The sequence below is a fragment of the Caretta caretta genome, chromosome 24 (assembly GCF_965140235.1).
Source record: "Caretta caretta isolate rCarCar2 chromosome 24, rCarCar1.hap1, whole genome shotgun sequence".
Lineage (NCBI taxonomy): Eukaryota > Metazoa > Chordata > Testudines > Cheloniidae > Caretta > Caretta caretta.
The window spans coordinates 881,727-909,726 of NC_134229.1; the positions used below are offsets into that span (position 1 = coordinate 881,727).

Sequence of the window (28,000 nt, forward strand, 5' to 3'; positions counted from 1 at the left end):
GCCCCCAAACACCCCCTGCCCCGCCCCTCAACTGCCCTGCCCCCAAACACCCCCTGCCCCTCAACTGCCCTGCCCCCAAACACCCCCTGCTCCCCATCCCTGCCCCTCAACTGCCCTGCCCCCAAACACCCCCTGCCCCTCAACTGCCCTGCCCCCAAACACCCCCTGCCCCCCATCCCTGCCCCTCAACTGCCCTGCCCCCAAACACCCCCTGCCCCCAAACACCCCCTGCTCCCCATCCCTGCCCCCAAACACCCCCTGCCCCTCAACTGCCCTGCCCCCAAACACCCCCTGCTCCCCATCCCTGCCCCTCAACTGCCCTGCCCCCAAACACCCCCTGCCCCTCAACTGCCCTGCCCCCAAACACCCCCTGCTCCCCATCCCTGCCCCCAAACACCCCCTGCCCCTCAACTGCCCTGCCCCCAAACACCCCCTGCTCCCCATCCCTGCCCCTCAACTGCCCTGCCCCCAAACACCCCCTGCCCCGCCCCTCAACTGCCCTGCCCCCAAACACCCCCTGCCCCTCAACTGCCCTGCCCCCAAACACCCCCTGCTCCCCATCCCTGCCCCTCAACTGCCCTGCCCCCAAACACCCCCTGCCCCTCAACTGCCCTGCCCCCAAACACCCCCTGCCCCCCATCCCTGCCCCTCAACTGCCCTGCCCCCAAACACCCCCTGCCCCCAAACACCCCCTGCTCCCCATCCCTGCCCCCAAACACCCCCTGCCCCTCAACTGCCCTGCCCCCAAACACCCCCTGCTCCCCATCCCTGCCCCTCAACTGCCCTGCCCCCAAACACCCCCTGCCCCTCAACTGCCCTGCTCCCCACCCCTGCCCCCAAACACCCTCTGCCCCACTCCCCACCTCTCTGATCCCTCTGCCCTGCTCACTCCCCAGCCCCTGTGCCCCCAAATCTCCCCCTGTGTCCCCACTCTGTCCCTCCCCTCCCCGGAGGAAGGGGCTAACAGGAGAGGCTTTTCCTGCTGCCAAGGCTTCAGGACGACCTTGCTGGGTTGGGAGCCAGGGGGTCGCTGGGGGGGGGGGCAGCCTTTGAATGAGGAGTTGGGTCCACGTGTCCTGGAGCTGAGTCATACAGAACTCTGGCCTCAGTGGTGCTGGCTCCCAGCTGCTCTCGCTGGGTCATGGGCATTGAGGGGTGGGGCAATGGGCCGGGACACCAAAGCTGGAAGGGGAGAGTTGAGGATCAGCCCCTGCACTGCAAACACCAGCTCCCGGGGACTGCCCTGACCACAGGCTGCCAGCAGGGTTTGAACCCGGGACACTAGCACAGGCCTCCTCCCCTGGAGCTAAAGGACTAACTCCCTCAGCTGGCAGGAGTAGCAGGCTGTTATCCTGTCTGTGCACCAGCTGCTCGAGGGGGACATGAGACAGAGACGTTTTCACCGGCACAGGGGCAGCCGCCAAGGCCAAGAGCAGCGTCTGTTTAATGAGCCAGGAGCCCCGTCCTGGGGAGGAACCTCCCACTGGCCCCCCCACGCCTCAGTCCGCGTATGTCATCTGCTCCTCGCTGCTGCTGTCTCCAGGCAGGGGCGTGCGGCCAGGGGTGCAGGCGAAGCAGATCTGCCCCATGTCCCTCCAGCAGGAATGGCAGTATGTGGTGCCGCAGGTGGGCGTGGGGCACTGCGGGGAGGCAGGCGAGCCGCACAGCACACAGTACCGGGGCAGAGAGCGGCGCAGACGTGGCCACCAGAGGTAGAAACGCTCCAGCAGGGGCTTCTCCTGCAGAAGAGACAAGGCCAGGGGCTCTAAGTGGGGGTGGGCAGCGGGTCCTTCTCCCCAGGGACTCCGTGACAGGCAGGTTCCCTGGGGCCTGGGGCTTTTGCTTGGCATCCTCCCCACAGCCCAGCCCGGGATCTTGTCCCGGCTGTGGGTCAGAGTGGGAGCCAGCCCCCGTGATGTGACGTGGGCCCCAGCTGCTGTGAGCAGGGGAAGCCCTGGCCTGGAATCCGCGACGGCAGACAGCGTGGGGGAGAAGCAGGAGTACCGTGAGCTGGGGAGGGCTGTGGGGGGCGGGGTGGCCCTCCACCTGTGGCAACGGGCGTGGAACATCCCCCACAGGCAGGCGAGCATGTGCACAGGTGTGCAGAGGGTATGTGCAATGGCTCCCCCAAGCATGTGCGAGTATGTGCACAAGTGTGCAAAGGGGCGGGCCCATCAGGCGTGAGTGTGGCTGCTCTCTCCACAGGCGCACAGAGGGGCGTGTTGCCCTGGGCGTGCAAGGCCGTTGGCGAGCTGCGGGGCAGGCAGAGGTGTGTGCATATGTGGGGACTGCAGGGCCATCCCTGTCCCTCGTCATCCCCGTGCCCTGCCCAGCCCGACGCCTGCACTCACAAAAGCCTGGTGCCGCCGGGCACGCCGGGCGATGCGTCTCCCCTGCAGCCGGACAAAGGCCTGGCGTTTGCGCAGCAGCTCATTGTACAGGAACAGAACCCGCTTCTTCTCCCGCTGGCCAGAGGGCAGAGCCTGAGGGGCAGCGGGGGCAGGGCGACAGAGCCCCCCCCCCCAGCTCCACTCCCCTGGGATCTGGGGGTGACCCTGCCCCCCAGGAGTCTGGGGAGAGTGGGGTCTGAGCCCCCAGCCCAGGCAGGGGGCCCTGGCTGGAACCCACCTGGGCCCGATTAACAGAGACAGGAAGGAGGGGGGGTGTGGAGGGACCAGAGGGGAGATGGAGGAAGAGGAGAAACATAGGGGGGTGTTGGGGATAGAGGGGAGGGAGGAGTCATGGGGGGGAGAGGTCAGTGCGGGGCTCTCGGGGCAGGGGGTGGGGTCAGTGGGGGGGTCTCGGGGGCAGGGGAGGGGGCCGTGGGAGGCAGGGGCCTCACCTTGGGGAAATAGAAACATAGGGGGGTGTTGGGGATAGAGGGGAGGGAGGAGTCATGGGGGGGAGAGGTCAGTGGGGGGCTCTCGGGGCAGGGGGTGGGGTCAGTGGGGGGGTCTCGGGGGCAGGGGAGGGGGCCGTGGGAGGCAGGGGCCTCACCTTGGGGAAATAGAAGGCAGCAATGATGCGACGCAGACGGTAGGCATACACCTGCCCCAGGCACAGCAGCACCAGGGCCCCCAGGGGCAGGCAGCTGGCCAGGTAGTCGCTCTGTGTCATGGCCTGGGGCTGCGGAAGGCAGGCTGCGGGGGGGTCGGACGGACAGACAGGCAGGGTGAGGCCTCGGCTCCATGTTCCCCTCGTCCCATTCCCCGCCCCCACCCCGGAGCAGCCAGAGCTCTGAGAAGGGGAGGGGGCACTGCCCTGGGGTCTCACTCGGGAGGCCCCCAGTGAATTCCCTGAGGGGAGGGGGAGCAGGGCACAGATGCCCAAGGCCGTGGACAGCAGCTGGGCTTGGCCTGGGCAGTAGCCCCGCCGCTGGGCAGAGATGGGCCAGGCCGCGGGGGAGGGCACCCTCCGTGTGGGGGAGGGGTGTCCATCTCCCCCCTCACCCAGGTTAGTCGACTCCAGCGCCATCTCGGAGGACGTGTTCAAGGCTCCAATGGTGCTTCGGAGAAGCCGGGCCAGCAGAGAGTGGCCCCCGACCCGCACCTCCAGGTGGTGGCTGCCTGCAGCAGGTGGAGAGATGGGGTCGTGAAGAGAAGGACCCTGGGGGACACACGCAGGTGGGGGTCTGCAGGGGCCTAGGGAAGGCAGGGAGGGGAGTTGACGAGCCCTGCCTGTGGGGCTGGAGTGCGGGTGCCCCCTGTGATGAAGTGGGACTCTTCTTAATCTTTTCTCCAAATACTGTCTGAGTGCCTCAGTTTCCCCTTGGCAGTTCTTAAGTCTCTAGGTGGTGGGATCAGGGGGTGTGACTGTTGCCGAGCCCGAGAGGGCCCGTGTGATGGTGTCTGCACAGAGAATGGCCGACACCCTGTCTCCTGGCGACTGAGGTCAGGTGGCCTCCTTCCCCGGGAGAGAGACAAAGGCCAGAGGAGGGGCTGGAGGGACTTTCAGTTTAGAGCCAGCTGGGGAAATGGACGGAGGCCCAGAACCGGGGCTTGGGCTCCCTACCCCCAAAGATGGACCTGACTGAGGGGTCCTGGTCTCTGCACCTACAAGGTCTGTGTTAGATCATGTTCCTGTCGTCTAATAAACCTCTGTGTTACTGGCTGGCTGAGAGTCACGTCTGACTGCGGAGTGGGGGGGGCAGGACCCTCTGGCTGCCCCAGGACCCCGCCTGAGCGGACTGGCTGTGGGAAGCGCACGGAGGGGCAGAGGAGGCTGAATGCTCCGAGGTCAGACCCAGGAAGGTGGAAGCTGTGTGAGCTGTGTGTCCTGCAGACAGGCTGTTCACAGAAAGGAGACTGCCCCAGAGTCCTGCCTGGCTTCATGGGGAGCAGGTCCAGAGCATCGCCCGGGGACTCCGTGACACCCCCTGCCAGAAGTTGTGAAAGGCACTTGCCCCTGCGGAAGGGAGGCCACCATCCAGAGATGGTACCATGGGTCTGGGGGCACTGCCCCCTCTGGGGACGGTGCCCTGGGGCTGGGGTGCCGGGGGCGGGTCAGCTGCCTGTGCCAGGCACTCACTGCGGAAGGAATACTGCACAAAGGAATGGTGCCGGATGACGCTGAACATGGTGTAGAGCACGTGGTCCAGGCCCCAGGCCAGCAGCAGGAAGAGCAGTGGGGGGATGCACTCCAGCAGCTCCAGCATCTGGGGGGGTGCGGGTGCATTACAGCCTCCCCCAGGCCCACCAAACGTCCCGCAATCCCAGCCCAGTGCTCCCCCAAAGCACGCCGCGCGATGCTCGCTCAGCGCCAGTCCCACGGGAGTCACGCTGCCGGGCAGCCAGGAACACCCTGTGCCAGCGTGGGCCCCCGGCCCCCACTCACCAGGCTCTTCAGCTCGGGCGGCTGCACGGCCAGCCTGCACGGGAAGATCACACCGGAGACCTCGGCCCGGCGCAGGGGCAGCAACGTGCGCTTCTTCTGGAGAGACAAAGCGGGGCTGGCATCCAGGGCCTGCCCCTCCCAGGGGCCCTCACCCCACCCCTCCTTGGGGGGGCCCTCACCCCACCCCTCCTGGGGGCACCCAGGGCCTGCCCCTCCCAGGGGCCCTCACCCCACCCCTCCTGGGGGCACCCAGGGCCTGCCTCTCCTGAGGGCTGTCCCCCCACCCTTCCTGAGGGCACCCAGGGCCCGCCCCTCCTATGGGCCCTCACTCCATCTCCTGGCCAGGGGCATTCACCTGGAATAGCCACAGAGTGCAGGACAATTTGTGGACTCTCTGCCTGGGACCCTATCCCCGAGTCCACCGATCCCCAGCCCACGGCTCCCCGTGCCCTCCCCAAGCCAGCCAGGTGCCCTCCCCAAGCCGGCCAGGTGCCCTCACCTGCTTCCAGCGCCGGGCATCAAGCTGGCGGAAGTAGGTGGTGACGTAGAGGTTGTCGAAGCGGATGTCATGGTTGTAGTGGTTTGTGTAGGAGAAAGCGCTGGGAGACGAGTGAGGGGAGCTGAGACCTGGGGCCCCGCTGAGCCCCACCCCCCCATGCTGGGCACTGACAGACAGGCACATGGGGCACAAAGCCCCTTGCTGCCAGGGGAGGCCTGGTCCCAGAGTCCACACAAGCCCCAGGGCTCACACAGCTCATTCACAGCTCGCAACGGGCTTTATAAGGGCAGGATCCCAGTCTCTGTTTTACACACGGGGAAACTGAGGCACGGAGTCGGGACAGGACTTGCCCCAGGTCACCCAGTGGCCAAGGTGGGACTAGAAGCCCAGTCTCCAGAGTCCCAGGCCGCACTCTACCTGCTAGGCCAACCTGCCTCCCATAACATCCCCCCAGGGCATGTGGGAGTGGGGGCTCGGGGCCCGTCCCATGCTCCCCGGGCCGGGTGGCCGAGCTCACGCGATGAAGATGAAGAGGAAGGTGCAGGAGAGCAGCAAGCGCAGCACGGAGATGGTCTGGCCCAGCCGGGCGCTCTGCTGATGCACGTGCGAGGTCACCTCCTCAGTGAGCCGCTCCCGGGACACGTTTGCGCCCACCAGTGTGTCCTGGGGCTCATGCTGGGGGGCAGAGAGCCTGTCAGTGGAGGGGGTGCAGCCCTCCCCAGGGCCCCGGCAGGCGTGGGGGCTGGGCAGTTCACCTCCGGGGGCACTCTGTAAGGGGGGTGCTACGCTCCATCGGGGCCTGGCTGGGGGGAAAGGTCGGGCTCAAACCCGGGAGGTGGGGAAGATGTTACACTTCAGGGGGGGCACTCGTTCTGCCTAGAGTGGTGAGGGAGGTAGTGGGGGGGGTCACATCTTGGGGGGAGGGGCGGGGATCACACCCTAGGGTGGGGGAGGGGCATTCACACCTTGACGACCAGCTGGGCGCTGAAGTCCTGGCTGATGCCGACCACGGAGCTGTTCACCTTGTCGTAGGTCTGGCCGAAGTTCCCCTCCACGGGGATCTTGTCCCTGCACCATGGGTACATCACTGCGGGGGGTGTGTGTGTGAAGTGATCTGCATGGAGTGGGGAGCGCCCCACTTGCCCCCATCCTGCCGCAGTGTGATGAAGCGGGACTGTTCTTAATGTTTCCTCTGCATAGTGTGGGGGTGCCTCAGTTTCCCCTAGGCAGTTCTTAAGTATCTAGGGGGTGGGGTAAGGGTGTATGATCCTTGCAGAGCCCCAGAGGGCAGGTGTGTGCAGGGGTCTGGACACAGAGAATGGCCAGAGGCATTTGGTGCTGGAGGGGGAGGCCAGCCAGCCCCAAACTGAAACCCTCTCCAGCCCCACCTCCTCTGGGCTTTGTCCCTTTCCCGAGCCAGGAGGTCACCGGATCCCTTTGTTCTCCAACCCTTTAGCTGTCACCTTGCGGGGGGGGGCCCGGCGGTGAGGGAAGGGCCCAGGCCATCAGTTGCGAGGAAACAGGGTGTTGGCCATTCTCTGTGTCCAGACTCCTGCACACACCTGCCCTCTAGGGCTCTGCAATGATCATACACCTTACCCCACCCCCTAGATACTTAAGAACTGCCTAGGGGAAACTGAGGCACCCCCACACTATTCAGAGGAAACATTAAGAACAGTCCTGCTTCCTCACACACAGCCCCACCTGTCCCTCCCACCTGGGGTGCTCAGGGCTGCTAAAGGCGGTGGGGGGGCTTCCTGGCTCTTCTGGTCTCTGAGTTGGATGCTCTGCCGGGGTCTGGCAGCACCGGGGCCCCGCATGGGAGAGGACCCCAGCATGGGGGGAGCAATGGAATGAAGGGGTCTCACCCTCCCCGCCGCACCCCCTACGTCCCTGGACCTGGGCACGCAGCAGCCCTGCTCTCCTCAGCCTGGGGCTCCCAGCTCCTCCACCATGGGGTCACCCTCTGGCCCCCTCCTCTCCCCCAAAGCTGCCCCCAGCACAGGGGCTCCCTGGAGACTCACCCTGCACCACGTGGCAGAGGAACTTGAACTTCATGGGTAGGCAGAGCAGGTGGCTGATGAGGGGCACAGCGATGCTCCGCTGGCAGGCCTTGTGCTTGGCATCGAACCAGGCCTGGCAGCGCCTGATGGCCTCGTCAACTACGTCTGGGGAGGGAGCAGGTCACTGGGGCGTCTCGCCACGGCCCAGCGCAGCCCCCAGCTCAGCCGCACCCAGAGAGCGGAGCCGCAGCCCTGCCTGGTGCAGCCTGGCCCTGCCTTGGCCGCCTGGCACTGGGCCCCCCGCCCCACCCAGCCTGGGCACACTCACATTTGCAGCGCAGTTTGGTTTTCTGCTCGTACATCTGCTGTGTGCTGGGGGCGCGGTGCTCCTGTGCCCGGCGCGGGCGCCTCACGCCGTACCCCGCCTCACTGGCCACCTGCTTGTTCAGCCCCGCAAAAGCCTGCAAGATGTTCCGGGTCTCCGCATTGAGGGTCCGCCCGCCCTTCTGCTGGGGAAAAGGTGCTCATGGGGGGGGGGCAGGTCTGCCCATGGGGGGGCGGAACCCTGCCCTGGGCTGAGTGGGGGACCCCCAGGCTCCACCACCATGTGCAGCCCTTACTCCAGTGCCCATCCCCAACCGCCCAGCTCCTCTGCCCACCCAGCTGGGCTCCCCAGTGCTCAGCACCCCCTGGCCGGGCTCCCCAGTGCTCTGTGCCCTCCCCCCAAGCCGGGCTCCCCAGTGTCCCTGCGCCCCTCTGTCACGGAGTCCCTGGGCGATGCTCTGGAACTGCTCCCCATGAAGCCAGTCAGGACTCTGGGGCAGTCGCCTTTCTGTGAGCAGCCTGTCTGCAGGACACACAGCTCACACAGCTTCCACCTTCCTGGGTCTGACCTCGGAGCATTCAGCATCCTCTGCCCCTCCGTGCGCTTCCCCCAGCAAGTCCGCTCAGGCGGGGCTCCTGGGGAAGCCAGAGGGTCCTGCACCCCAACTTCGCAGTCAGATGTGACTCTCAGCCAGCCAGTAAAACAGAAGGTTTATTAGACGACAGGAACATGGTCTAAAACAGAGCTTGCAGGTGCAGAGAACGGGACCCCTCAGCTGGGTCCATTTTGGGGGGCAGTGAGCCAGACAACCACGTCTGCCCTTCACTCCATGTCCCAGCCAGCCCCAAACTGAAACTCCCTCCAGCCCCTCCTCCTCTGGGCTTTGTTCCTTTCCCGGGCCAGGAGGTCACCTGATTCCTTTGTTCTCCAACCCTTCAGCTCTCACCTTGCAGGGGGGGAAGGGCCCAGGCCATCAGTTGCCAGGAAACAGGGTGTCGGCCATTCTCTGTGTCCAGACTCCTGCATACACCTGCCCTCTAGGGCTCTGCAATGATCATACACCCTTATCCCACCCCCTAGATACTTAAGAACTGCCTAGGGGAAACTGAGGCACCCCCACACTATTCAGAGGAAACATTAAGAACAGTCCCACTTCGTCACATCTCTCCCCCCTTCGAGATCGAACTGAGCAGGGTCACTTTAGCCGGTGACCTGGGGAAGTTCGAAGCCACCAACGTTCCCATGGATGCCCCAGCATCTCTCCCATTCCTTGGTAGGAGTTACACCAGGCCCTTCCAGTTTCACGCCCTGCCTTAGGTCAGGGTGGTCGATAGCACTCGCAGGCCGCATGTGGGAAGGTTTATGCAGCCCATGCCCTTTGGCCACCCCAAGAATGTCTCCCCATTGACCATCACCTTCTGCTCCCACTGGAGGTCCGAGGGGCCTGGCCCCAGGAAACTCCTCACAGACATATAGGTTGGGGTCAGGAGTGGGAGCCTGTCCACATCCCCACCCATCTGGCTGACGGAGTCTATGTCCTTGGGACCCAGCAAGGGAGCTAGACACCGGGGCTTTTCCGCAGGGTCCCCCTGGTTCAAATCTCCAGCCTGCTCAAAGGCAGTGAGGTGGGCATCCACCTGCCCCCCATCCTTAACCAGGGGCAGCAATTTAGTCTCGAGGTTCCCTGCGGAACTGGCATCCCGGGGTCTATCCCCACTCACCCCGGGGAGGTCCCCTAGGCCTCTCCGCCCCACCACCGCCAGTTCATGCTGCTGCTGCTTCTGCAGCTCTTTCTCGGGCTCTCGCTGTCTCCCATGGTCCTCTTGCTCTCTCAGACTCAGCTCCAATCCCGTCCGTCTCGATCCCCCGATGGGGAACCCGATCGTGAAGACCCTCGTCTGGTCGGGGACAGGAGTCTTGGCGATGCCTGGCTCCCGCTCCAGCTGCTCCCAGATCCTGCTATAGCCCCAGTTGGGGTCAGGAATCTGTTCCTTAGAGCGGTCATCCTCCTCCAGCTGCACGATTAACTCTGCTTTGGTGCACTTTCCAACGCTCAACCCTCTCTTTTTGCACAGGGTTACAATGTCCTTCTTAAGGAGACGGTGACAGGCCATCACTCCGCTTCTCCCAAGTTGTTGTGGACTCACAGGCCCATGTGTTCTCAGCTCCCCACGGTTTCCAGGGAGAACCCCTAGTGTGCCAGCCCTTCTCGAGGTCACCACCTCTTTGCCAGGGTCGAGCTGCAGACTCCTCCGCCCCTGAGACTGCTCACTGCAGTCCCCAGGGGGACCCCATTACTGCACAGTCCTTCTCGCTGGTCACACAGTCCCAGGGGTTAACCGCCCCCCGAAACCGCTCCTTTCTGAGCCTTCAGCAGGCCTGGTCCTCGGCAATCCCCCTTCGTGTTACTGCTCCCCAGTCACTTACTGCAGGAAGCGCCACCCACGGGGTGCAGTACATCCCACCGCTGCCACCAGTTGTCACGGAGTCCCTGGGCGATGCTCTGGAACTGCTCCCCATGAAGCCAGTCAGGACTCTGGGGCAGTCGCCTTTCTGTGAGCAGCCTGTCTGCAGGACACACAGCTCACACAGCTTCCACCTTCCTGGGTCTGACCTCGGAGCATTCAGCATTCTCTGCCCCTCCGTGCGCTTCCCACAGCAAGTCCGCTCAGGAGGGGCTCCTGGGGAAGCCAGAGGGTCCTGCCCCCCAACTTCGCAGTCAGATGTGACTCTCAGCCAGCCAGTAAAACAGAAGGTTTATTAGACGACAGGAACATGGTCTAAAACAGAGCTTGCAGGTGCAGAGAACAGGACCCCTCAGCTGGGTCCATTTTGGGGGGCAGTGAGCCAGACAACCACGTCTGCACTTCACTCCATGTCCCAGCCAGCCCCAAACTGAAACTCCCTCCAGCCCCTCCTCCTCTGGGCTTTGTTCCTTTCCCGGGCCAGGAGGTCACCTGATTCCTTTGTTCTCCAACCCTTCAGCTCTCACCTTGCAGGGGGGGAAGGGCCCAGGCCATCAGTTGCCAGGAAACAGGGTGTCGGCCATTCTCTGTGTCCAGACCCCTGCACACACCTGCCCTCTAGGGCTCTGCAATGATCATACACCCTTACTCCACCCCCCTAGATACTTAAGAACTGCCTAGGGGAAACTGAGGCACCCCCACACTATTCAGAGGAAACATTAAGAACAGTCCCACTTCGTCACACCCTCCCCCAGCCAGGCTCCCCGGTGTCTCTGTGTCCTACCTAGCCAGGCTCCCCAGTACTCCAGGCCAACCCCCCGAACCTCCCACACTCCCTCCACTGCACACACACCCCAGCCAGGCTGCCCTGTGCCCTCCCTGGCCCCAGCTCCTCATTGCCCGTCCCGGCCGGGCTCCCGCCCGTGCTCCCTGCTCCTCACCACCAAGTCTCGCAGCATGGCACGCAGGGGGGCCGTGGACACCCTCCAGATCTGCCGGCTGTGGTTGATCTGCAGCTCCACGGTGCAGCCCACGGAGTGGATCACCTCGTCCAGGTTGTGCCACATGTTGGCGATGGGGCCTGGGGATGGGCCGTGCGGCCAGGTCACAACCTCCCCACGCCAGGGCAAGGCCTGGGGCCAGAACCACCTGGCAGCCCCCACCCTGCACCAGAACCACCTGGCAGCCCCCTGCTGAGATGGGGTGAGAAATGCAACCCCCCTCACCATACCCTGAGTGAGGGCGCAGTGGGGAGTGGGGGTCACCCCCAGGTACCCAGGTAAGGGTGCAGTGGAGGGCGGGGTGATGTTATTGACACAAACTGGGACCATATAGATCATTGTTGCAACCAAGGTCCTATAGTGGCATCAAATCTTGTATAAAGGGGGTCAAATAAGGTGTCTAAGACAAGGTTATGGTTGGCTGGTTAGGGTTATGCTGTCTGGGTGCACATACGTACCATTTTTATATTTAAAGTGATCAGTATTGGCTCTGTACTGTCTGTAGTTCAAACTTGTGCTAGGCTTCTGGGGGACACCTGTCACGGAGTGTGGGGGAGTCCAGGCCCTGCACCCCTCTTCCTGGGATTCACTGAGCCTCTCAGCCAGCCAGTAAAACGGAAGGTTTATTGGACAACAGGAACAGTCTCAAGCAGAGCTTGTGGGTACACCCAGGACCCCTCAGTCAAGTCCTTCTGGGGGAGCAGGGAGCTTAGACCCCAGCCCTGGGGTTCCCTGCATTCCTCCACCCAGCCCCAAACTGAAAACTAAACCCCCCCAGCAGGCTCCCTCCTGCAGCCTCTGTTCACATTCCTGGGCAGAGGTGTCACCTCCCGGTCCCCCTCCAGGCTCGGGTTACAGGTCTCCCATTGAAACTCCCCTGCCACGTTCCCAGGTCAACACTCCCCCCTCCCTGCTGCGTCACACACCCCAGACAGGTTGGGGTCAGCTCTGCCTGGCCTGCTGGATGGCCCATTAAGGACCATCAGCGATACAAGTGACCCATTGAGGGAAGGCAGACACGCCTGGGGACTCAGCCAGGTGGGCAGGGCCCTGCCTATGGACAGGACTCTGGGGTTTTCCAGGCCATGGGCTGGGCAGCTTGTCCTTGGGACAAAGAAAGAGAAGCCGCATGGCAAGAGACTTTGAAAAGCTGCCGCAGCTCCTCCATCTTCTCTTCAGTCCTGCTTCTGGCCTCTGGAGGGACTTTGCTGCAAACGGGAAGCTCTGAACCAAGGACTGAAGGACCCGTCCCAGCTGGGGATGTTCTCCAGAGACTTGATTTGAACCTGCAGCTTATTCCACCCCTGCTGCAGGCCTGAACCAGGAACTCTGCCATTGCTGTGTGTCACTGATTCCACTGAACCAGTTCTAGCTCTCATCTCCCGCTCTTTCTTTTGATGAATAACCCTAGAGATTTTAGATTGTAAAGGACTGACAACAGCGTGATTCGTGGGTAAGATCCGATTTGTATATTGACCAGGGTCTGGGGCTTGGTCCTTTGGGATCGAGGGAACCTTTTTCTTTTATTGGGGTATTGGTTTTCATAACCATCTGTCCCCATGACGAGGGGCTCTGGTGGGGATACTGGGAAACTGGAGTGTCTGAGGGAATTTGCTTGTGTGACGTGTGGTTAGCCAGTGGGGTGAGACCGAAGTCCTCTCTGTCTGGCTGGTTTGGGGTGCAGGAGACCCCAGCTTTGGGCTGTGACTGTCCTGCTCTAGGGAATTTGTCCTGAATTAATGCTCTCAGTTGTGGGGAGCAGGGGTCACACCAGGTGCCCGGTGAGGGGGTCACTGCCCCCGCCTATCTCCAGCCTCACCCCGGCTCCTTACCGTCATAGATGGCAGCCAGGACGTAGGTGAGCAGGTAGAGTCGCCCCTCCTTGCCCAGGAACTTGGGGACGACCAGGAGGCTGGCACAGCGGAAGTGCGGGGAGACGCCCCAGCCCAGGGCGCTGACACCTGCAGGGGAAGGGGGCTGAGACAGCTGGTGGCTTCTCCCCACAGCCTGCCGCCCAGCTGAGCACCGGTGAGGCCAACCCGCCCCCCACCCACAGGACACAGGCACTGCTCCCCTTCCATGGGCACCCTCCCACCAGGGGGCACCCCCTCTCCTGAGCACCCACCCACCATGGGGCACCCCCTCTCCTGGGCACCTTCCCACCATGGGGCACCGACCCCCTGGGCACCCACCTGCCAGCCCGTACATCAGCTTTATCTTGTGACCCTCCTCGATGCTCATGGGGAAGATGAGGAGCTGGGAGAGGCCTGGACAGCCAAGAAGCCGGAATGTGGGAGCTGCCCTGAGCCCCTCGGGCCCTTCCCTGCCCACAGATCCCTCCCTCCAGCCCCACACACCCCCCACCCCCCAGCTGCACCATGCCCATGGGGCGGGGGGGCGGGGAGCGCTCAGGCCAGCTGCAGGAAGGCCACAGCCTGGCCAGCACAGGGCAATGGCCCCAATTTAACAAAATGGGGTTGGAGGCTGATGTGGCTAAACTGGGGTGACCCCCACCCCAATATCCCCCCGATACCCCAGTGCCCCCAGACACCCCAACATCCCTGTTGCCACCAATGCCCTGGCATTACTGGCCCCCATCACAGGCTCCCAAGCAGCCCCCCCATGTGTCCACCCCACCCGCTCACCCCCACAGCAGGGACCCCCCGTCTCCCGGCCGTTCTGGGCACTAACACCCCCGAAGGCCTCCCCAGCCCCCCGACAGGGCCCGGCCGGGAGGGACTCACCGAGGGCCAGGAAGCCCCCGACGCCCGCACCCAGGAAGAACTTGCTGAGGCGGAACTGGTCAGGCTGGCTCCAGAGGAAGCGGGCACAGCTGGAGGGCAGCAGGCCCACGGCTCGCTTCAGGGCTGTGGGGAGAGATGGGGTAATACCAGGTCTCCCCAGCGCGCCACGGGGGGCGTAACAGGGCGCTGGGGTTGAAGGGGCTGGGGCCCAGGCCAGGGTCCCCGAGGGGGGGGTCTCACTTGTATTGGGCGGTTTCTGCCGCCTCGGTCTCCCCATGCCAGCTGTGCTCTCCTCCCCTCGCTGTGGCTCCAGGACCCCCAGCGCCCACCAGTGCCCCGTCTCCCGGCGACGGGCAACGACGCCTGGGGCCCCTGCGCCCGCCAGTGCCCTATCTCCCGGCAACGGGCAACGACGCCTGGGGCCCCTGCGCCCGCCAGTGCCCCGTCTCCCGGCGACGGGCCACGACGCCTGGGGCCCCTGCGCCCGCCAGTGCCCCGTCTCCCGGCAACGGGCCACGACGCCTGGGGCCCCTGCGCCCGCCAGTGCCCCGTCTCCCGGCAACGGGCAACGACGCCCGCCGTGGAACCCTGCCCGAGTGGGACCTGACGGGGCCCTGGTGCCTGCGACTCTCCGGCAGTGGGCCGCCGGGTCCCTGTGCCGCTGCACAGCTGCCCCCGTCCCCGCTGCCGCGGCCCCTTGGCCCCAGGCCAGGCTCGAACGCAGACTGGGCTGGTGAGAAGGAGAAACAAGGTCCCTCAGTAGCTGGTGCGGGCCAGGGCCAGCTGGGTGCTACCACCCCAGAGCCGCATGGGCCAGCCCCAGCATCTCCCGCAGCAGGGCCCAGCTGATCTCTGCATCACACAGCCCCCCAGCCCAGCCGAGCTCAACGCCCCCCCGGGCTGAGCAGGCAGGAGCCAGCCCCATGCTCACCCAGGCATGCTGGGAGCTGGGCGCCCCACGGGCACCTGGAGCAGGAGAGAGCCGAGCAGGTGCGGGGTGGGGCAGGGAGGAGGCGTGGGGAGAGGGGCCGGGGGTCTGGAGGTGTCTGGGTCCCAGCGATGCCTCGTCTCTCTGCAGCCCCGGGCCCCGTTCCGTGGGGCGAAGCGGAGGATTCTCCCCCCCCCCCCCCCCCCGGCACCAGCTCTATGGGGCTTCTCTCAGCTCTCCGCAGGGCTCTGGGCACATCAAGGCAGGGCCCACGTCCCAGGAGCAGGAAGGGCAGTGGCGGGCCAGGGCTGGCGGGGGAGAGCCCCGTGCGGGGCGTGGTACGCAGCGCGCGTGGCTTCGTCCTGGGCATGACCCTGGCCAGCCTCTACGGTGCCCTGGTGCTCTTCGCGCAGAGCTACAGCATCTGGTACTGCCTGGTGTCCACCGCCACCCTGGGCACCGGCCTGGGGCTGGGCATGGCCTTCTCCAGCAAGGTGCGCGTCACCGTCCTGCTCATGCTGCCCCACGTCTTCTCCAGTAAGTGCCCCCCGCCAGCCACAGGGTCCCCAGCCCCCTGATCCCACAGGGACCAAAACCAGAGCCGGGATCACCCGGCGTCACACCCCCTAGGGTCCCCGGGCCCAGCCCGACATACCGGCCGTGCCCCTGCCTGGCAGACCCTGCGCGGCCACAGGGAGTGGGCAGAAGGGGCAGCTCGCCCCACACCCAGCGCCCAGCTCCCAGCCTGCCCTCCGGGGCACCCTGCATCCCCCCAGACCCTGCCCTGCCTGCCCCACTGACGCCGTGGGGTGCCTGCCGCCCCCTGCAGAGCAGGGGAAGAACATGCTTCTGCTGGTGGCGCTGGGCATGGCCATGCAGGGGCCCTGCGCCAACATACTGCGGAACTTCGCCCGAGCGGCCCAGTCCGTGTCCTGCGGGGCCGAGCTCACCCTCAACCAGACGGCCGAGATACTGCAGAGAGCCAGGGAGCCGCTGCTCAGTGAGACGGGGAGCGGGGGGCGGGGGGTCACAAGTGGGGAGCTGGGGGACCAGGGAGGGATCCATTGTGGAACCTGGGGGGAGGGCTAGGTGTTTCAGGGGAATTGGGGCATCCCGTGGGGGGTGCTATGGGGTGCCCCATGTGGGGAGCAGCGGGAGGCCCTTGGGGGGGTGCTCACCATGTCCCCGCCCCCAGACGCCCTGACCAGGATCAAAGCCATCGCCCAGAAGGCCAAGGTGGTGGGCGACCGCGTCCGCAAGTTCTTCCGCTCCGTCATGGACTCCGTGCGACACGTTGGTGAGTAGAGGGGGAGAGCCGGGACGAGGCACCAACAGCGACCACCTCCTGCTGGCCCCCCAGCCCAGGTCAGCTCAGCCTGCAGCCTGCTCAACCCACCCCGGGCCAGCCCCCCACCTGCCCCCAGCCAGCCCCCCAGGCCATGGCCCCCCACCTGTCCCACCTGTCCCTGGCTAGTCCCACCCAGGTCAACTCAGCTTGCTGCCTGCCCCCTCCCCTGGCCATAACCCCCCTCCTGTCCCACCCTGCCCCGTCTGACCCCACCCCCTCTGCCACCCAAAACCCCGATCCCCCCCTGCCAGCCCTCAGCCTATCTGACCCCTCACCCTAGCCAGCCCCCAAACAGCAACCCTCAACTTGTTCCTCCATACCTGCCTCCAGGCTGGGACCCCATTCGCTACCCCCAGCCAGCCCCCAACCCCAGTCCCGTGACCTGTCCCCCCACCCCTTCCAGCCAACCCGCATCCAGCCCCACTCCTGCTTCCGTTCTGTGTGCTTGCTAGGGCGGGGGGAGGTAGGCACCAGCTGTGGCTTGGAGCAAAGCCCATCTCCTGCACCCCACATGGTGCCCCATGGCCCTGCCCTCATGCCCCAATCCCCCCCACAGCCCCGTGCCCTCCATGGTGCTGCCCATATGCCCCCTCCCCTGTGCCCCATGATTCTGCCTTCATACCCTGTCTTGCAACCCCTTACTCATGGCCCTACGCCACCTTGCCCACCCTCGAACCCCTGCCCTGCTGCCCCCCAGGATGCCCTTGTCACGGAGTCCCTGGGCGATGCTCTGGAACTGCTCCCCATGAAGTCAGTCAGGACTCTGGGGTAGTCGCCTTTCTGTGAGCAGCCTGTCTACAGGACACACAGCTCACACAGCTTCCACCTCCCTGGGTCTGACCTCGGAGCATTCAGCATCCTCTGCCCCTCCATGCGCTTTCCCCCAGCAAGTCCGCTCAGGCGGGGCTCCTGGGGAAGCCAGAGGGTCCTGCACCCCAACTTCGCAGTCAGACGTGACTCTCAGCCAGCCAGTAAAACAGAAGGTTTATTAGACGACAGGAACATGGTCTAAAACAGAGCTTGCAGGTGCAGAGAACGGGACCCCTCAGCTGGGTCCATTCTGGGGGGCAGTGAGCCAGACAACCACGTCTGCACTTCACTCCATGTCCCAGCCAGCCCCAAACTGAAAACCCCCTCCAGCCCCTCCTCCTCTGGGCTTTGTTCCTTTCCCGGGCCAGGTGGTCACCTGATTCCTTTGTTCTCCAACCCTTTAGCTCTCACCTTGCAGGGGGGGAAGGGCCCAGGCCATCAGTTGCCAGGAAACAGGGTGTCGGCCATTCTCTGTGTCCAGACCCCTGCACACACCTGCCCTCTAGGGCTCTGCAATGATCATACACCCTTACCCCACCACCTAGATACTTAAGAACTGCATAGGGGAAACTGAGGCACCCCCACAATATTCAGAGGAAACATTAAGAACAGGCCCACTTCGTCACAGCCCTGTCATGCCATCCCCACAGCCCGGGCCCTGCGGAACGTGTGGTACTGGTTGGTGCACATGGGCGAGGTGTGCAACCAGGAGCTGGGTGCCCCCTACACCAAGTGCCTGCGGCTCTTCGACAATGCCAAGGATGAGTGTGAGCGTGTCATCCCCGCCCTCTTCTTCCTCTGCTACATCCTCCTCCTCTTCAAGCCGCTCTGTGGCCTGGCCAATGGTGAGTTCCCAGGGCAGGGCCAAGGGTGAGTTCCCCAAGTGGGGCCAATGGTGAGTTCCCTGGGGGGAGGGCTAATGGTGTGTAAGTACGCTGAGGTGGGGCCAATGGTGTATGAGTGAGTACCCTCCAGGGGGGAGGGGCCAACATCTCCAGGGGGCGGGGCTATGCTCAATCAGAGAATCCCAGCAATGTGGGGCTGGAAGGGACCACGAGGGTGCAGCCCCGGGTGCCAAGGCCGGACCCAGTGACTCTAGCCCCGGGAGTGTGGGGCCCCCTTGGGGCCTGCTGGGTAGGGCTGTCCGAGGCAATAGGTCCGGAGCCCCCAGCCCACCTGGGCACAGCTCCCCCCATGCAGCCCACCACTTTCCCCACAGTGCTCCTGGTCTTCTGCGTCATCCCCCAGTACGTGGGGCCCTTCCTGCGGAGCAAAGTCGTGGCCCGTGAGTGCCAGGGGCCCGGGGTGGGGTGGGGTGGGGTGGGGCGGGGAGGGGGGGCATATCCCCAGGACTCAGCCCTCCATGTGCTGGGGGAGGGCTGGCGTGTAGGCCTGGGAAGGGGCAGCCCCCCCAGCCATGTGCCAGCAGCATTGCACTGCCCAGTGTCCGTTTTCCCCTGGGCCCCAGCCCCCCTGCTCTTCCCTCAGGTCTCCCCCTCCTCCAGCCCACTGGGGTCTCCCCCACCCACAGCCCCCTGCCCCCTCCAGGTCTCCTCCCCCTCCAGTCCCCTGTAGGGATTCACATCCCCCCATGGCTCTGCCACCCAGGCCTTGCCCCCCTGCAGCTCTGCCCCCCCACCTCTCGCCCCCCTGTGGCTTTACCCCCCCACCTCTCACCCCCCTGCGGCTTTACCCCCCCACCTCCCTATAGCTCTGCCCCCCCACCTCTCGCCCCCCTGCGGCTTTACCCCCCCCCCCACCTCTCACCACCCTGCGGCTTTACTCTCCCACCTCCCTATAGCTCTGCCCCTCCAGTTCTCACCCCCCTGTGGCTCTGCCCCCCCTCAGCTCTCACCCACCGCCCCGTGGCTCGCCCCCCCAGCTGTTCTGAGGGTGCTGAACCGCGTGCGCAGGGAGTTTGAGTTCAACATCTCGGCCGTGAACCAGTTCGACGTCAGCCTCAACTCCACCAAGAGCCTGGCCCAGGTGGCCCTGGACATCATGGAGGCCATTGGCCTGCGGCTGCAGCCGGCCCGTGAGGTGCTGAGCCTCTGCACACACATCTCCTCCGTCGTCCTCCTCTTCCTCTACCTACAGTGAGTGCTTCCTGGGGGAGCCCACCGGGGACAGCCCCCGGGGCCCCTGCTCCAGCCACCAGACCCCATTGCCCCCAGAGCGGGGGGGAGAACCGGGGAGTCCTGGCTCCCAGCTCCCTGCTCCAACCACTAGACTCCACTTCCCTCCCAGAGCCAGAGGGGAGAACCCAGGAGTCCTGGCTCACCTGCCCTGCTCCTGGGGCTGCTCCCCCCTGTCACGGAGTCCCTGGGCGATGCTCTGGAACTGCTCCCCATGAAGCCAGGCAGGACTCTGAGGAAGTCTCCTCTCTGTGAGCAGCCTGTCTGCAGGGCAAAAAGCTCACACAGCTTCCACCTTCCTGGGTCTGACCTCGGAGCATTCAGCCTCCTCTGCCCCTCCGTGCGCTTCCCACAGCCAGTCTGCCCAGGCGGGGTCCTGGGGAAGCCAGAGGGTCCTGCCCCCCACTCCGCAGTCAGACGTGACTCTCAGCCAGCCAGTAAAACAGAAGGTTTATTAGACGACAGGAACATGGTCTAACACAGAGCTTGTAGGTGCAGAGAACAGGACCCCTCAGATGGGTCCATTTTGGGGGGCAGTGAGCCAGACAACCACGTCTGCCCTTCACTCCATGTCCCCAGCCAGCCCCAAACTGAACCTCCCTCCAGCCCCTCCTCCTCTGGGCTTTGTTCCTTTCCGGGCCAGGAGGTCACCTGACTCCTTTGTTCTGAAACCCTTCAGCTCTCACCTTGCAGGGGGGGAAGGGCCCAGGCCATCAGTGGCCAGGAAACAGGGTGTCGGCCATTCTCTGTGTCCAGACCCCTGCACACACCTGCCCTCTAGGCTCTGCAATGATCATACACCCTTATCCCACCCCCTAGATACTTAAGAACTGCCTAGGGGAAACTGAGGCACCCCCACACTATTCAGAGGAAACATTAAGAACAGTCCCACTTCGTCACACCCCCTCAGCCTGGTGTCCCCACAGGGCCCTACTCTATCGCAGACGGTACCTGCACAATGACGACTTCGACAATATCTATATCACCGAGCGCTTCCTGGCCATGGACGTACTGCGGGCGCGGCAGGGCAGGCCCACTGTGCTGCCCCTCTCCGCGCGGGAGAGCACCAAGTACATCTGCCCGGGTAAGGGGCTGCGGGCAGGGCCCAGCGGGGAGCAGAAGGGCAGGGCCTTGGGCCGAGGGGGCTGCTCCCGCCCGGCTCCCACCCGTTCTCAATGGAGCACCGTCTCCCCCCTGGCACAGGCTCCCCGTTCCTGTCGCGCCGCGAGCGCTTCGGTTACAGCCTGGCCCTGGTCGGCGTCCTGCGTCACGTGCTCCTCGGCCTCACCCTCATCCTCCTTGACTACGGCGTCTTCTGGCTGCTTGACCTGGTCCGCTACCAGCTGCACGGCGAGATCGTCGCCAGGGGTGAGTGCCCCGGCCCAGCCCCCGCCCCCCCCCGGCCACCCTTCGGGGCTCCCTCTTTGGGCCGGCCGAGCCCCCTGGTGCCCCAGGGATGGCACACTGGGGAGCAGCACATTACCACTAACCTGGCCCTGCCGGAGACCGGGTGTCACGGAGTCCCTGGGCGATGCTCTGGAACTGCTCCCCATGAAGCCAGTCAGGACTCTGGGGTAGTCGCCTTTCTGTGAGCAGCCTGTCTTCAGGACACGCAGCTCACACAGCTTCCACCTTCCTGGGTCTGACCTCGGAGCATTCAGCCTCCTCTGCCCCTCCGTGCGCTTCCCCCAGCGAGTCCGCTCAGGCGGGGCTCCTGGGGAAGCCAGAGGGTCCTGCACCCCAACTCCGCAGTCAGACGTGACTCTCAGCCAGCCAGTAAAACAGAAGGTTTATTAGACGACAGGAACATGGTCTAAAACAGAGCTTGCAGGTGCAGAGAACGGGACCCCTCAGCTGGGTCCATTCTGGGGGGCAGTGAGCCAGACAACCACGTCTGCACTTCACTCCATGTCCCAGCCAGCCCCAAACTGAAAACTCCCTCCAGCCCCTCCTCCTCTGGGCTTTGTTCCTTTCCGGGGCCAGAAGGTCACCTGATTCCTTTGTTCTCCAACCCTTCAGCTCTCACCTTGCAGGGGGGGAAGGGCCCAGGCCATCAGTTGCCAGGAAACAGGGTGTCGGCCATTCTCTGTGTCCAGACCCCTTCACACACCTGCCCTCTAGGGCTCTGCAATGATCATACACCCTTACTCCACCCCCTAGATACTTAAGAACTGCCTAGGGGAAACTGAGGCACCCCCACACTATTCAGAGGAAACATTAAGAACAGTCCCACTTCGTCACATCTCTCCCCCCTTCGAGATCGAACTGAGCGGGGTCACTTTAGCCGGTGACCTGGGGAAGTTCGAAGCCACCAACGTTCCCATGGATGCCCCAGCATCTCTCCCGTTCCTTGGTAGGAGTTACACCAGGCCCCTCCGGTTTCACGCCCTCCCTTAGGTCAGGGGTGGTCGATAGCACTCGCAGGCCGCATGTGGGAAGGTTTATGCAGCCCATGCCCTTTGGCCACCCCAAGAATGTCTCCCCATTGACCATCACCTTCTGCTCCCACTGGAGGTCCGAGGGGCCTGGCCCCAGGAAACTCCACACCGACATATAGGTTGGGGTCAGGAGTGGGAGCCTGTCCACATCCCCAACCATCTGGCTGACGGAGTCTGTGGCCTTGGGACCCAGCAAGGGAGCTAGACACCGGGGCTTTTCCGCAGGGTCCCCTTGGTTCAAATCGCCAGCCTGCTCAAAGGCAGTGAGGTGGGCATCCACACCCCCCCCTCCTTAACCAGGGGCAGCAATTTAGTCTCGAGGTTCCCTGCGGAACTGGCCCCCCGGGGTCTATCCCCACTCACCCCTGGGAGGTCCCCTAGGCCTCTCCGCCCCACCACCGCCAGTTCATGCTGCTGCTGCTTCTGCAGCTCTTTCTCGGGCTCTCGCTGTCTCCCACAGTCCTCTTGCTCTCTCAGACTCAGCTCCAATCCCGTCCGTCTTGATCCCCCGATGGGGAACCCGATCGTGAAGACCCTCGTCTGGTCGGGGACAGGAGTCTTGGCGATGCCTGGCTCCCGCTTCAGCTGCTCCCAGATCCTGCTATAGCCCCAGTTGGGGTCAGGAATCTGTTCCTTAGAGCGGTCATCCTCCTCCAGCTGCACGATTAGCTCTGCTTTGGTGAACTTTCCAATGCTCAACCCTCTCTTTTTGCACAGGGTTACAATGTCCTTCTTAAGGAGACGGTGACAGGCCATCACTCCGCTCCTCCCAAGTTGTTGTGGACTCACAGGCCCGTGTGTTCTCAGCTCCCCACGGTTTCCAGGGAGAACCCCTAGTGTGCCAGCCCTTCTCGAGGTCACCACCTCTTTGCCAGGGTCGAGCTGCAGACTCCTCCGCCCCTGAGACTGCTCACTGCAGTCCCCAGGGGGACCCCATTACTGCACAGTACTTCTCGCTGGTCACACACTCCCAGGGGTTAACCGCCCCCCGAAACCGCTCCTTTCTGAGCCTTCAGCAGGCCTGGTCCTCGGCAATCCCCCTTCGTGTTACTGCTCCCCAGTCACTTACTGCAGGAAGCGCCATCCACGGGGTGCAGTACATCCCACCGCTGCCACCAGTTGTCACGGAGTCCCTGGGCGATGCTCTGGAACTGCTCCCCATGAAGCCAGTCAGGACTCTGGGGTAGTCGCCTTTCTGTGAGCAGCCTGTCTTCAGGACACGCAGCTCACACAGCTTCCACCTTCCTGGGTCTGACCTCGGAGCATTCAGCATCCTCTGCCCCTCCGTGCGCTTCCCCCAGCGAGTCCGCTCAGGCGGGGCTCCTGGGGAAGCCAGAGGGTCCTGCACCCCAACTCCGCAGTCAGACGTGACTCTCAGCCAGCCAGTAAAACAGAAGGTTTATTAGACGACAGGAACATGGTCTAAAACAGAGCTTGCAGGTGCAGAGAACGGGACCCCTCAGCTGGGTCCATTCTGGGGGGCAGTGAGCCAGACAACCACGTCTGCACTTCACTCCATGTCCCAGCCAGCCCCAAACTGAAAACTCCCTCCAGCCCCTCCTCCTCTGGGCTTTGTTCCTTTCCGGGGCCAGAAGGTCACCTGATTCCTTTGTTCTCCAACCCTTCAGCTCTCACCTTGCAGGGGGGGAAGGGCCCAGGCCATCAGTTGCCAGGAAACAGGGTGTCGGCCATTCTCTGTGTCCAGACCCCTTCACACACCTGCCCTCTAGGGCTCTGCAATGATCATACACCCTTACTCCACCCCCTAGATACTTAAGAACTGCCTAGGGGAAACTGAGGCACCCCCACACTATTCAGAGGAAACATTAAGAACAGTCCCACTTCGTCACACCGGGCCCCCAGCTACTCCCCGCCCACTCCCGGCCCTGCCAGCCTCTGGGCCCCAGCCGCTCCCCGCCCACACCCAGCCCCGCCAGCCTCTGGGCCCCAGCCACTCCCGGCCCTGCCAGCCTCTGGCCCCCAGCCGCTCCCCGCCCACACCGGGCCCTGCCGGAGACCGGGCCCCCAGCCGCTCCCCGCCCACTCCCGGCCCTGCCAGCTTCTGGGCCCCAGCCACTCCCCGCCCACACCCAGCCCCGCCAGCCTCTGGGCCCCAGCCGCTCCCCGCCCACACCGGATCCTGTCGGAGACCGGGCCCCCAGCCACTCCCGTCCCTGCCAGCCTCTGGCCCCCAGCCGCTCCCCGCCCACACAGGGCCCTGCTGGAGACCGGGCCCCCAGCCGCTCCCCGCCCACACCGGGCCCTGCCGGAGACCGGGCCCCCAGCCACTCCCCGCCCACACCCAGCCCTGCCAGTCGCTGGGCCCCCAGCCGCTCTCCGCCCACTCCCGGCCCTGCCAGTCGCTGGGCCCCCAGCCGCTCCCTGCCCACTCCCGGCCCCACCAGCCGCTGGGCCCCCAGCCACTCTCCGCCCACTCCCGGTCCTGCCAGTCGCTGGGCCCCCAGCCACTCCCTGCCCACACCCGGCCCTGCACTGACCCGGCCCATCTGCCCACAGCCCCCGTGGTGATGAGCGTCAGTGTGAACGGGACGGGCTACACGGGCGAGATCTACCGCGACCTGGTCTCGTCGTTCGACGCCCTGCAGCGTGGCAACGTCAGCGTGCTGTCCCGCCGGTGCCACCTACGTCCCGCCGAGCCGGACTACCGCACCTACCTGCTTATCGGTGACCAGCCGGGGGGGCGAGGGCGGGGGCGGGCACCCCCCGTCGCTGCCTGAGCAGGCCTGGGCACAGCCAGGTGCACGTGTGTGCTGGGCATGCCCCGTCTGCGTGTGCGAGGCCCCGCGTGGCCAAACCTACGGCTCACCAGCCCGCAGGGGAGAGCTGCACCCACAGGGCTCAGCCTCAGCCCCCCTCCAATCAGCATGGCTGGCAGACGCCCCCCACTGTGCCCAGCACCCCCTCCCACATTGTGCCCCCCTGCTGTGCCCAACAGCCCCTGTCCCCCCCACTGTGCCCAGCCCCCCACCTGTGACTGGCACCCCTTCCTGCTCACAGGCCTCATGTATGGCGTGTGCTTCTTCATCGCTATCTTCGGCAGCTACGTGGGGCGTTTGCGCAGGGTCGTGTGCGCCTCGTATTACCCCTCCCGCGAGCAGGTGAGACCCCCCCCGTTAGCCAGAGGGACGGTTGGCCTGGGCCCTCCGCCTGGGAATCTCTCCACACCCCCGCCAGCGATGGACATGGTCCCCCCAGCCCCCCGCCCCGTGCCGCTCACACGCCCCCTCGCACCCAGCCCCTGCCCCTATGCTCATCCCAGGCCCAGCCCCCCCAGTGCTCATGCCCCCTCCCCCCATGGCGCTCACCCCCTTGTGCCCTAGGAGCGGACATGTTTCCTCTACAACAGCCTCCTGACGCGGCGGACAGGCCTGGCGAGCTCCCTGCTCCGGGCCACGAGGCAGCGGGCAGCCGACGAAGGCCACACCAACCTGCTCCTCATCCTCGCCTCCAGGTAAAGGAGCCCCCTCCCCCTGGGGGCCAGCCCCACGGTCTCGAGGGGCCAGTGGGAGCTTTGGAGCCAGGTGCCTGGGCAGGGTTGAACCGTCCCTGGGGCACCTGCAGGGGCCTGGTGCTGCCCGGGCCCCTGGGTCTTTCCATGCGGGGGCTCATGGGATCCATCCCAGGCCCTGGCGGCCAGCCTGCTCCATTCACTCCCGGGGAAGGAGCCAGGAGCCTGGCAGCACCGCGGCCCCTGACTGGCAGCTATGGAGACCTGGGGGGGGGGGGGGGGGCTGTGAGCCCCTAGTGCGAGGGGTGGCATGACCCAGTCTGAGATCCCGCGGGCCTGTCCCCCCCACCCTGTGTAACCCCCTCTGTGACCACCTCATCAGCCCCCCCGCAGTGCAATCCCCCTTCCTGTGCAGGTTGAGTGACCCCCACACTGGGTAACCCCCACTCCCCACCCTGCAACCCCCCCACTGTGCAACTCCCTGTTGTGCATGCCCAGTGACCCCCCCCCAGTGCAATCCCCCCTCCTGTGAGTGACCCCTCCCCGGCGCTATGCCCATAGGTTGCCCCTGTGCGCCTGGCTGGCGCGGAGGATGGGCGTTCACCAGCAGTACTGCATGGGATGTGGGCGCATCAGCGGGGGGGCCGCCAGCCAGGACTTCATCACCTGCATCACCCCTGACTGCAGAGGTAGGAAGTGGGGCACAGGCGACAGCGAGGGGAGGGGAGCCTGGGACTGAGGGGGCAGCAGAGGGCAGGGCTGGAGGGGGAACGGGGGGTGGGTGACATCCCCCCGGGCATGGGCAGCCAGAGCGGAGTCTGACACCCCTCCCTGCCCTGCTCTGCTCCCCTCCCCAGGGATCTACTGCAGGGCATGCTACCAGCAGCTCAGCAATGTCTGCGCCATCTGCATGGCCCCCCTGGCCTACCAGGGCGACGTGGACGAAGAGATGTGAGTGAGGGCGGGAGGGGCACTCGTGCCCACCATGGGGCACAGAGCCCGCGGCAGGGGGGCTGGCATCAGCTGGGGGCAGGGGCGTCATGGGCATGGCTTGCGTGACTTGTGCCCTTCAGGCAATGCCACGAGAACCCCCGGGGGAGGGGTGACATCCCCCCTCCCATTGGCTGCCTGCCCCACCGTCCCACCTCCTTGGGCAGGGTAGCCAATCAGCTGCTGGAGAAGGCAGGCCGTGTTCTCGCCCCCTCCGCTCTCATGGGGTGGGGAACAAAAGAAATAGGATCTCAGGCCGCGCCCCTTCCCCCCCCCCCCCGGCTCCTGTGACCAATGAGATGGCTCCTCTGCCCCCCACCAACATCCAGCATAGAATGGGGAGAGGGGACCCCACTGCAGTGCCCCCCCCCCGGCCTGGGAAAGTGGGTAAAGAGCCCCTGGAGGAGCAGAGGTGGGGCTGGGGGGGAGAAGCAGGGCCAAAATCACCTTAATGAATCCGAGAGCCATGGAAACACTAATTGTCCCTCTCAGCACCAGGGTGGCGGGGAAATAAAAATCAAAACACCCCAAAACCCACCAGCTCATCTATATTTACAGATCTCTGGAGCATGGGGGCCAATCATGTAACGGTGGGGGGAGGGGGGTCCGATGCATTATTTCTGCCCTCCCCCCGGCTGGCATTGGCCGTTTGATGCCGGGCGTTTAGAGCTCCAACTTGGATAGCTGCCGACACAACATGCCAGCTGGGGCAGGGGGAAGGCGGCTCGGGGCTGGAGCTGGTGTTGCCGGCTGGGCCCTGGGCTAGGGGTCCAGGCTGTGGGCCCAGGGTCCCAGGGGCTAGGGGTCCAGGGTCCCCCCAGGGCTGGGGTCCAGGCTGTGGGCTGGTGCGAGCCCAGCGGGAGGAGGTGGCCCCCCTGCCGCAGCCTTGCCCTGGGCCCCACAGCGACTCCAGTGACGAGGAGACCGTGGGGCTGTGGCTGGGTGCCCTGCGGGCGCTGCGAGGGCAGGAGCAGGAGCAGAGGTGCCGACTGCGCCAGCTGCTGCGAAGGCGTATCCGCCAGAGGGTGCAAGGCCAGGGGTCCTGCCGGCGCCTGCCCCAGGAGCTGGCCGAGTGGGTCTGGGCCCAGCTGGAGGAGGATGAGAGCGGAGACAGCACTCCCAGCCCCAGGGCAGCAGCTGACGACAGCTCCAGGTGAGCGGCTGGGAACGGGGCAGGGGCGTAGGTCCAGGCGCCAGGGCCCATAGGGCAGAGCCCAGAGGCCTATGGTATAGGGGAGGGCCCTTGCCTGCCCCACACTGCGTCAGCCCAGGCTGCCTTTCCACCCACTTTTCTGACCTCCGCCCGCCCTGGCACGACTACAGCCCGGCCCGAAAGGCCGAAGGGATTTCAACTGGGGGGCCCTGTGACCTCATGCAGGGGTCTTGCTGCCACCCAAACACGGCCCAGCCCGGATTTCTGAAAGACAATGTGGGCAGCCGCAGGGGGGCGAGCTGAAGGGCCCTGGGGAGGGGGCTCCTGGCCCCCTGGAAGAAGCAGAGAGGGGAGGAGGAGGGAGAGCTGGTACACGGGGCCCAGCAGGATTGCATGGGAGGGGAGTGCAGGGGCCAGGTGCTGAAGGCCGATCTGCCAGCACTGATCTCATGGGCCTCCTCTCTCTGCCCCCCAGCGACCTGGACTTCGGCTACCAGAACCAGCCTGAGGACAGTGACGGGGAGGGAGGGGCCCTGCCGGGGCCCAGCCCCCCAGAGCGTGGGGAGCTGGAGGAAGTGAAGACAGTCCCAGATACCAGCCAGTGAGGGAAGCACCAGCAGCCTGGCCCGTGCCAAGGAGACAGATGCACAGGGCAGGTGGGGGCACTGGGCAGATGGTCCTGCCCCCCAATGCCCATCTGGCTTCGGAGCTGCACAGACTCTGGCCTGGGCACCAGGGGGCTTCCCCCTGCCTGGGAGCCAGTCCCCAGGGACTGTGCGGGAGGTGCAGCCATTAATAAAGTGCCCTGGGGCTCAAGCTGATCTGTGCACTGAACTCTCTGCCACCGGGGGAGGGGGGG

At 65.1% G+C, this 28,000-nt stretch overlaps 2 protein-coding genes across 7 annotated transcripts; one reads left to right on the forward strand and one right to left on the reverse strand.

Moving 5' to 3' along the window:
- Positions 1–1,421: 1,421 nt before the first annotated feature.
- Positions 1,422–14,934, reverse strand: DCST1 (DC-STAMP domain containing 1). Of its 6 annotated transcripts, none has more exons than XM_075122763.1 (15): positions 14,111–14,934; positions 13,871–13,993; positions 13,319–13,393; positions 12,959–13,087; positions 11,067–11,206; positions 7,664–7,841; positions 7,357–7,500; positions 6,298–6,419; positions 5,850–6,007; positions 5,333–5,432; positions 4,834–4,929; positions 4,528–4,654; positions 2,998–3,566; positions 2,352–2,465; positions 1,426–1,739 (listed from the first exon to the last, which is right to left on the reverse strand). In XM_075122763.1, the coding sequence occupies exons 1-15, from the start codon at positions 14,145–14,147 to the stop codon at positions 1,500–1,502; spliced, it is 2,352 nt and encodes a 783-aa protein (XP_074978864.1). In that variant the 5' UTR covers positions 14,148–14,934; the 3' UTR covers positions 1,426–1,499. The 6 variants fall into 6 exon arrangements, with proteins under 6 accessions (XP_074978861.1, XP_074978864.1, XP_074978863.1 ...); XM_075122762.1 differs by having other exon boundaries at positions 1,649–1,739; positions 2,352–2,393; positions 3,450–3,566; XM_075122760.1 differs by lacking the exon at positions 2,352–2,465 and having other exon boundaries at positions 1,422–1,739; positions 3,450–3,566.
- On the forward strand, positions 12,003–27,962 carry DCST2 (DC-STAMP domain containing 2). Its single transcript, XM_075122756.1, has 15 exons — positions 12,003–12,579; positions 14,949–15,335; positions 15,994–16,095; positions 17,607–17,801; positions 18,176–18,241; positions 18,839–19,052; positions 20,018–20,175; positions 20,295–20,459; positions 24,047–24,214; positions 24,548–24,648; positions 24,871–25,001; positions 25,560–25,687; positions 25,856–25,949; positions 26,893–27,141; positions 27,617–27,962. Exons 2-15 carry the CDS (start codon positions 15,017–15,019, stop codon positions 27,744–27,746), a joined length of 2,220 nt encoding a protein of 739 aa, XP_074978857.1. The 5' UTR covers positions 12,003–12,579; positions 14,949–15,016; the 3' UTR covers positions 27,747–27,962.
- Positions 27,963–28,000: the final 38 nt, after the last annotated feature.

Excerpts from the sequence above, each read along its gene's own strand:
- DCST1 (XM_075122763.1), bottom strand. The coding sequence starts at position 14,147 with ATGGGGAGACCGAGGCGGCAGAAACCGCCCAATACAA. Across the intron at positions 13,088-13,318 it reads GCTGATGTACGGGCTGGCAG|GTGTCAGCGCCCTGGGCTGG; the intron begins GTGGGTGCCCAG and ends CTTCCCCTGCAG. Across the intron at positions 3,567-4,527 it reads TGTGCAGTATTCCTTCCGCA|GCAGCCACCACCTGGAGGTG; the intron begins GTGAGTGCCTGG and ends CACCTGCTGCAG.
- DCST2 (XM_075122756.1), top strand. The coding sequence starts at position 15,017 with ATGGGGCTTCTCTCAGCTCTCCGCAGGGCTCTGGGCACATCAAGGCAG. Across the intron at positions 20,460-24,046 it reads CGGCGAGATCGTCGCCAGGG|CCCCCGTGGTGATGAGCGTC; the intron begins GTGAGTGCCCCG and ends ATCTGCCCACAG. Across the intron at positions 24,215-24,547 it reads CCGCACCTACCTGCTTATCG|GCCTCATGTATGGCGTGTGC; the intron begins GTGACCAGCCGG and ends TCCTGCTCACAG.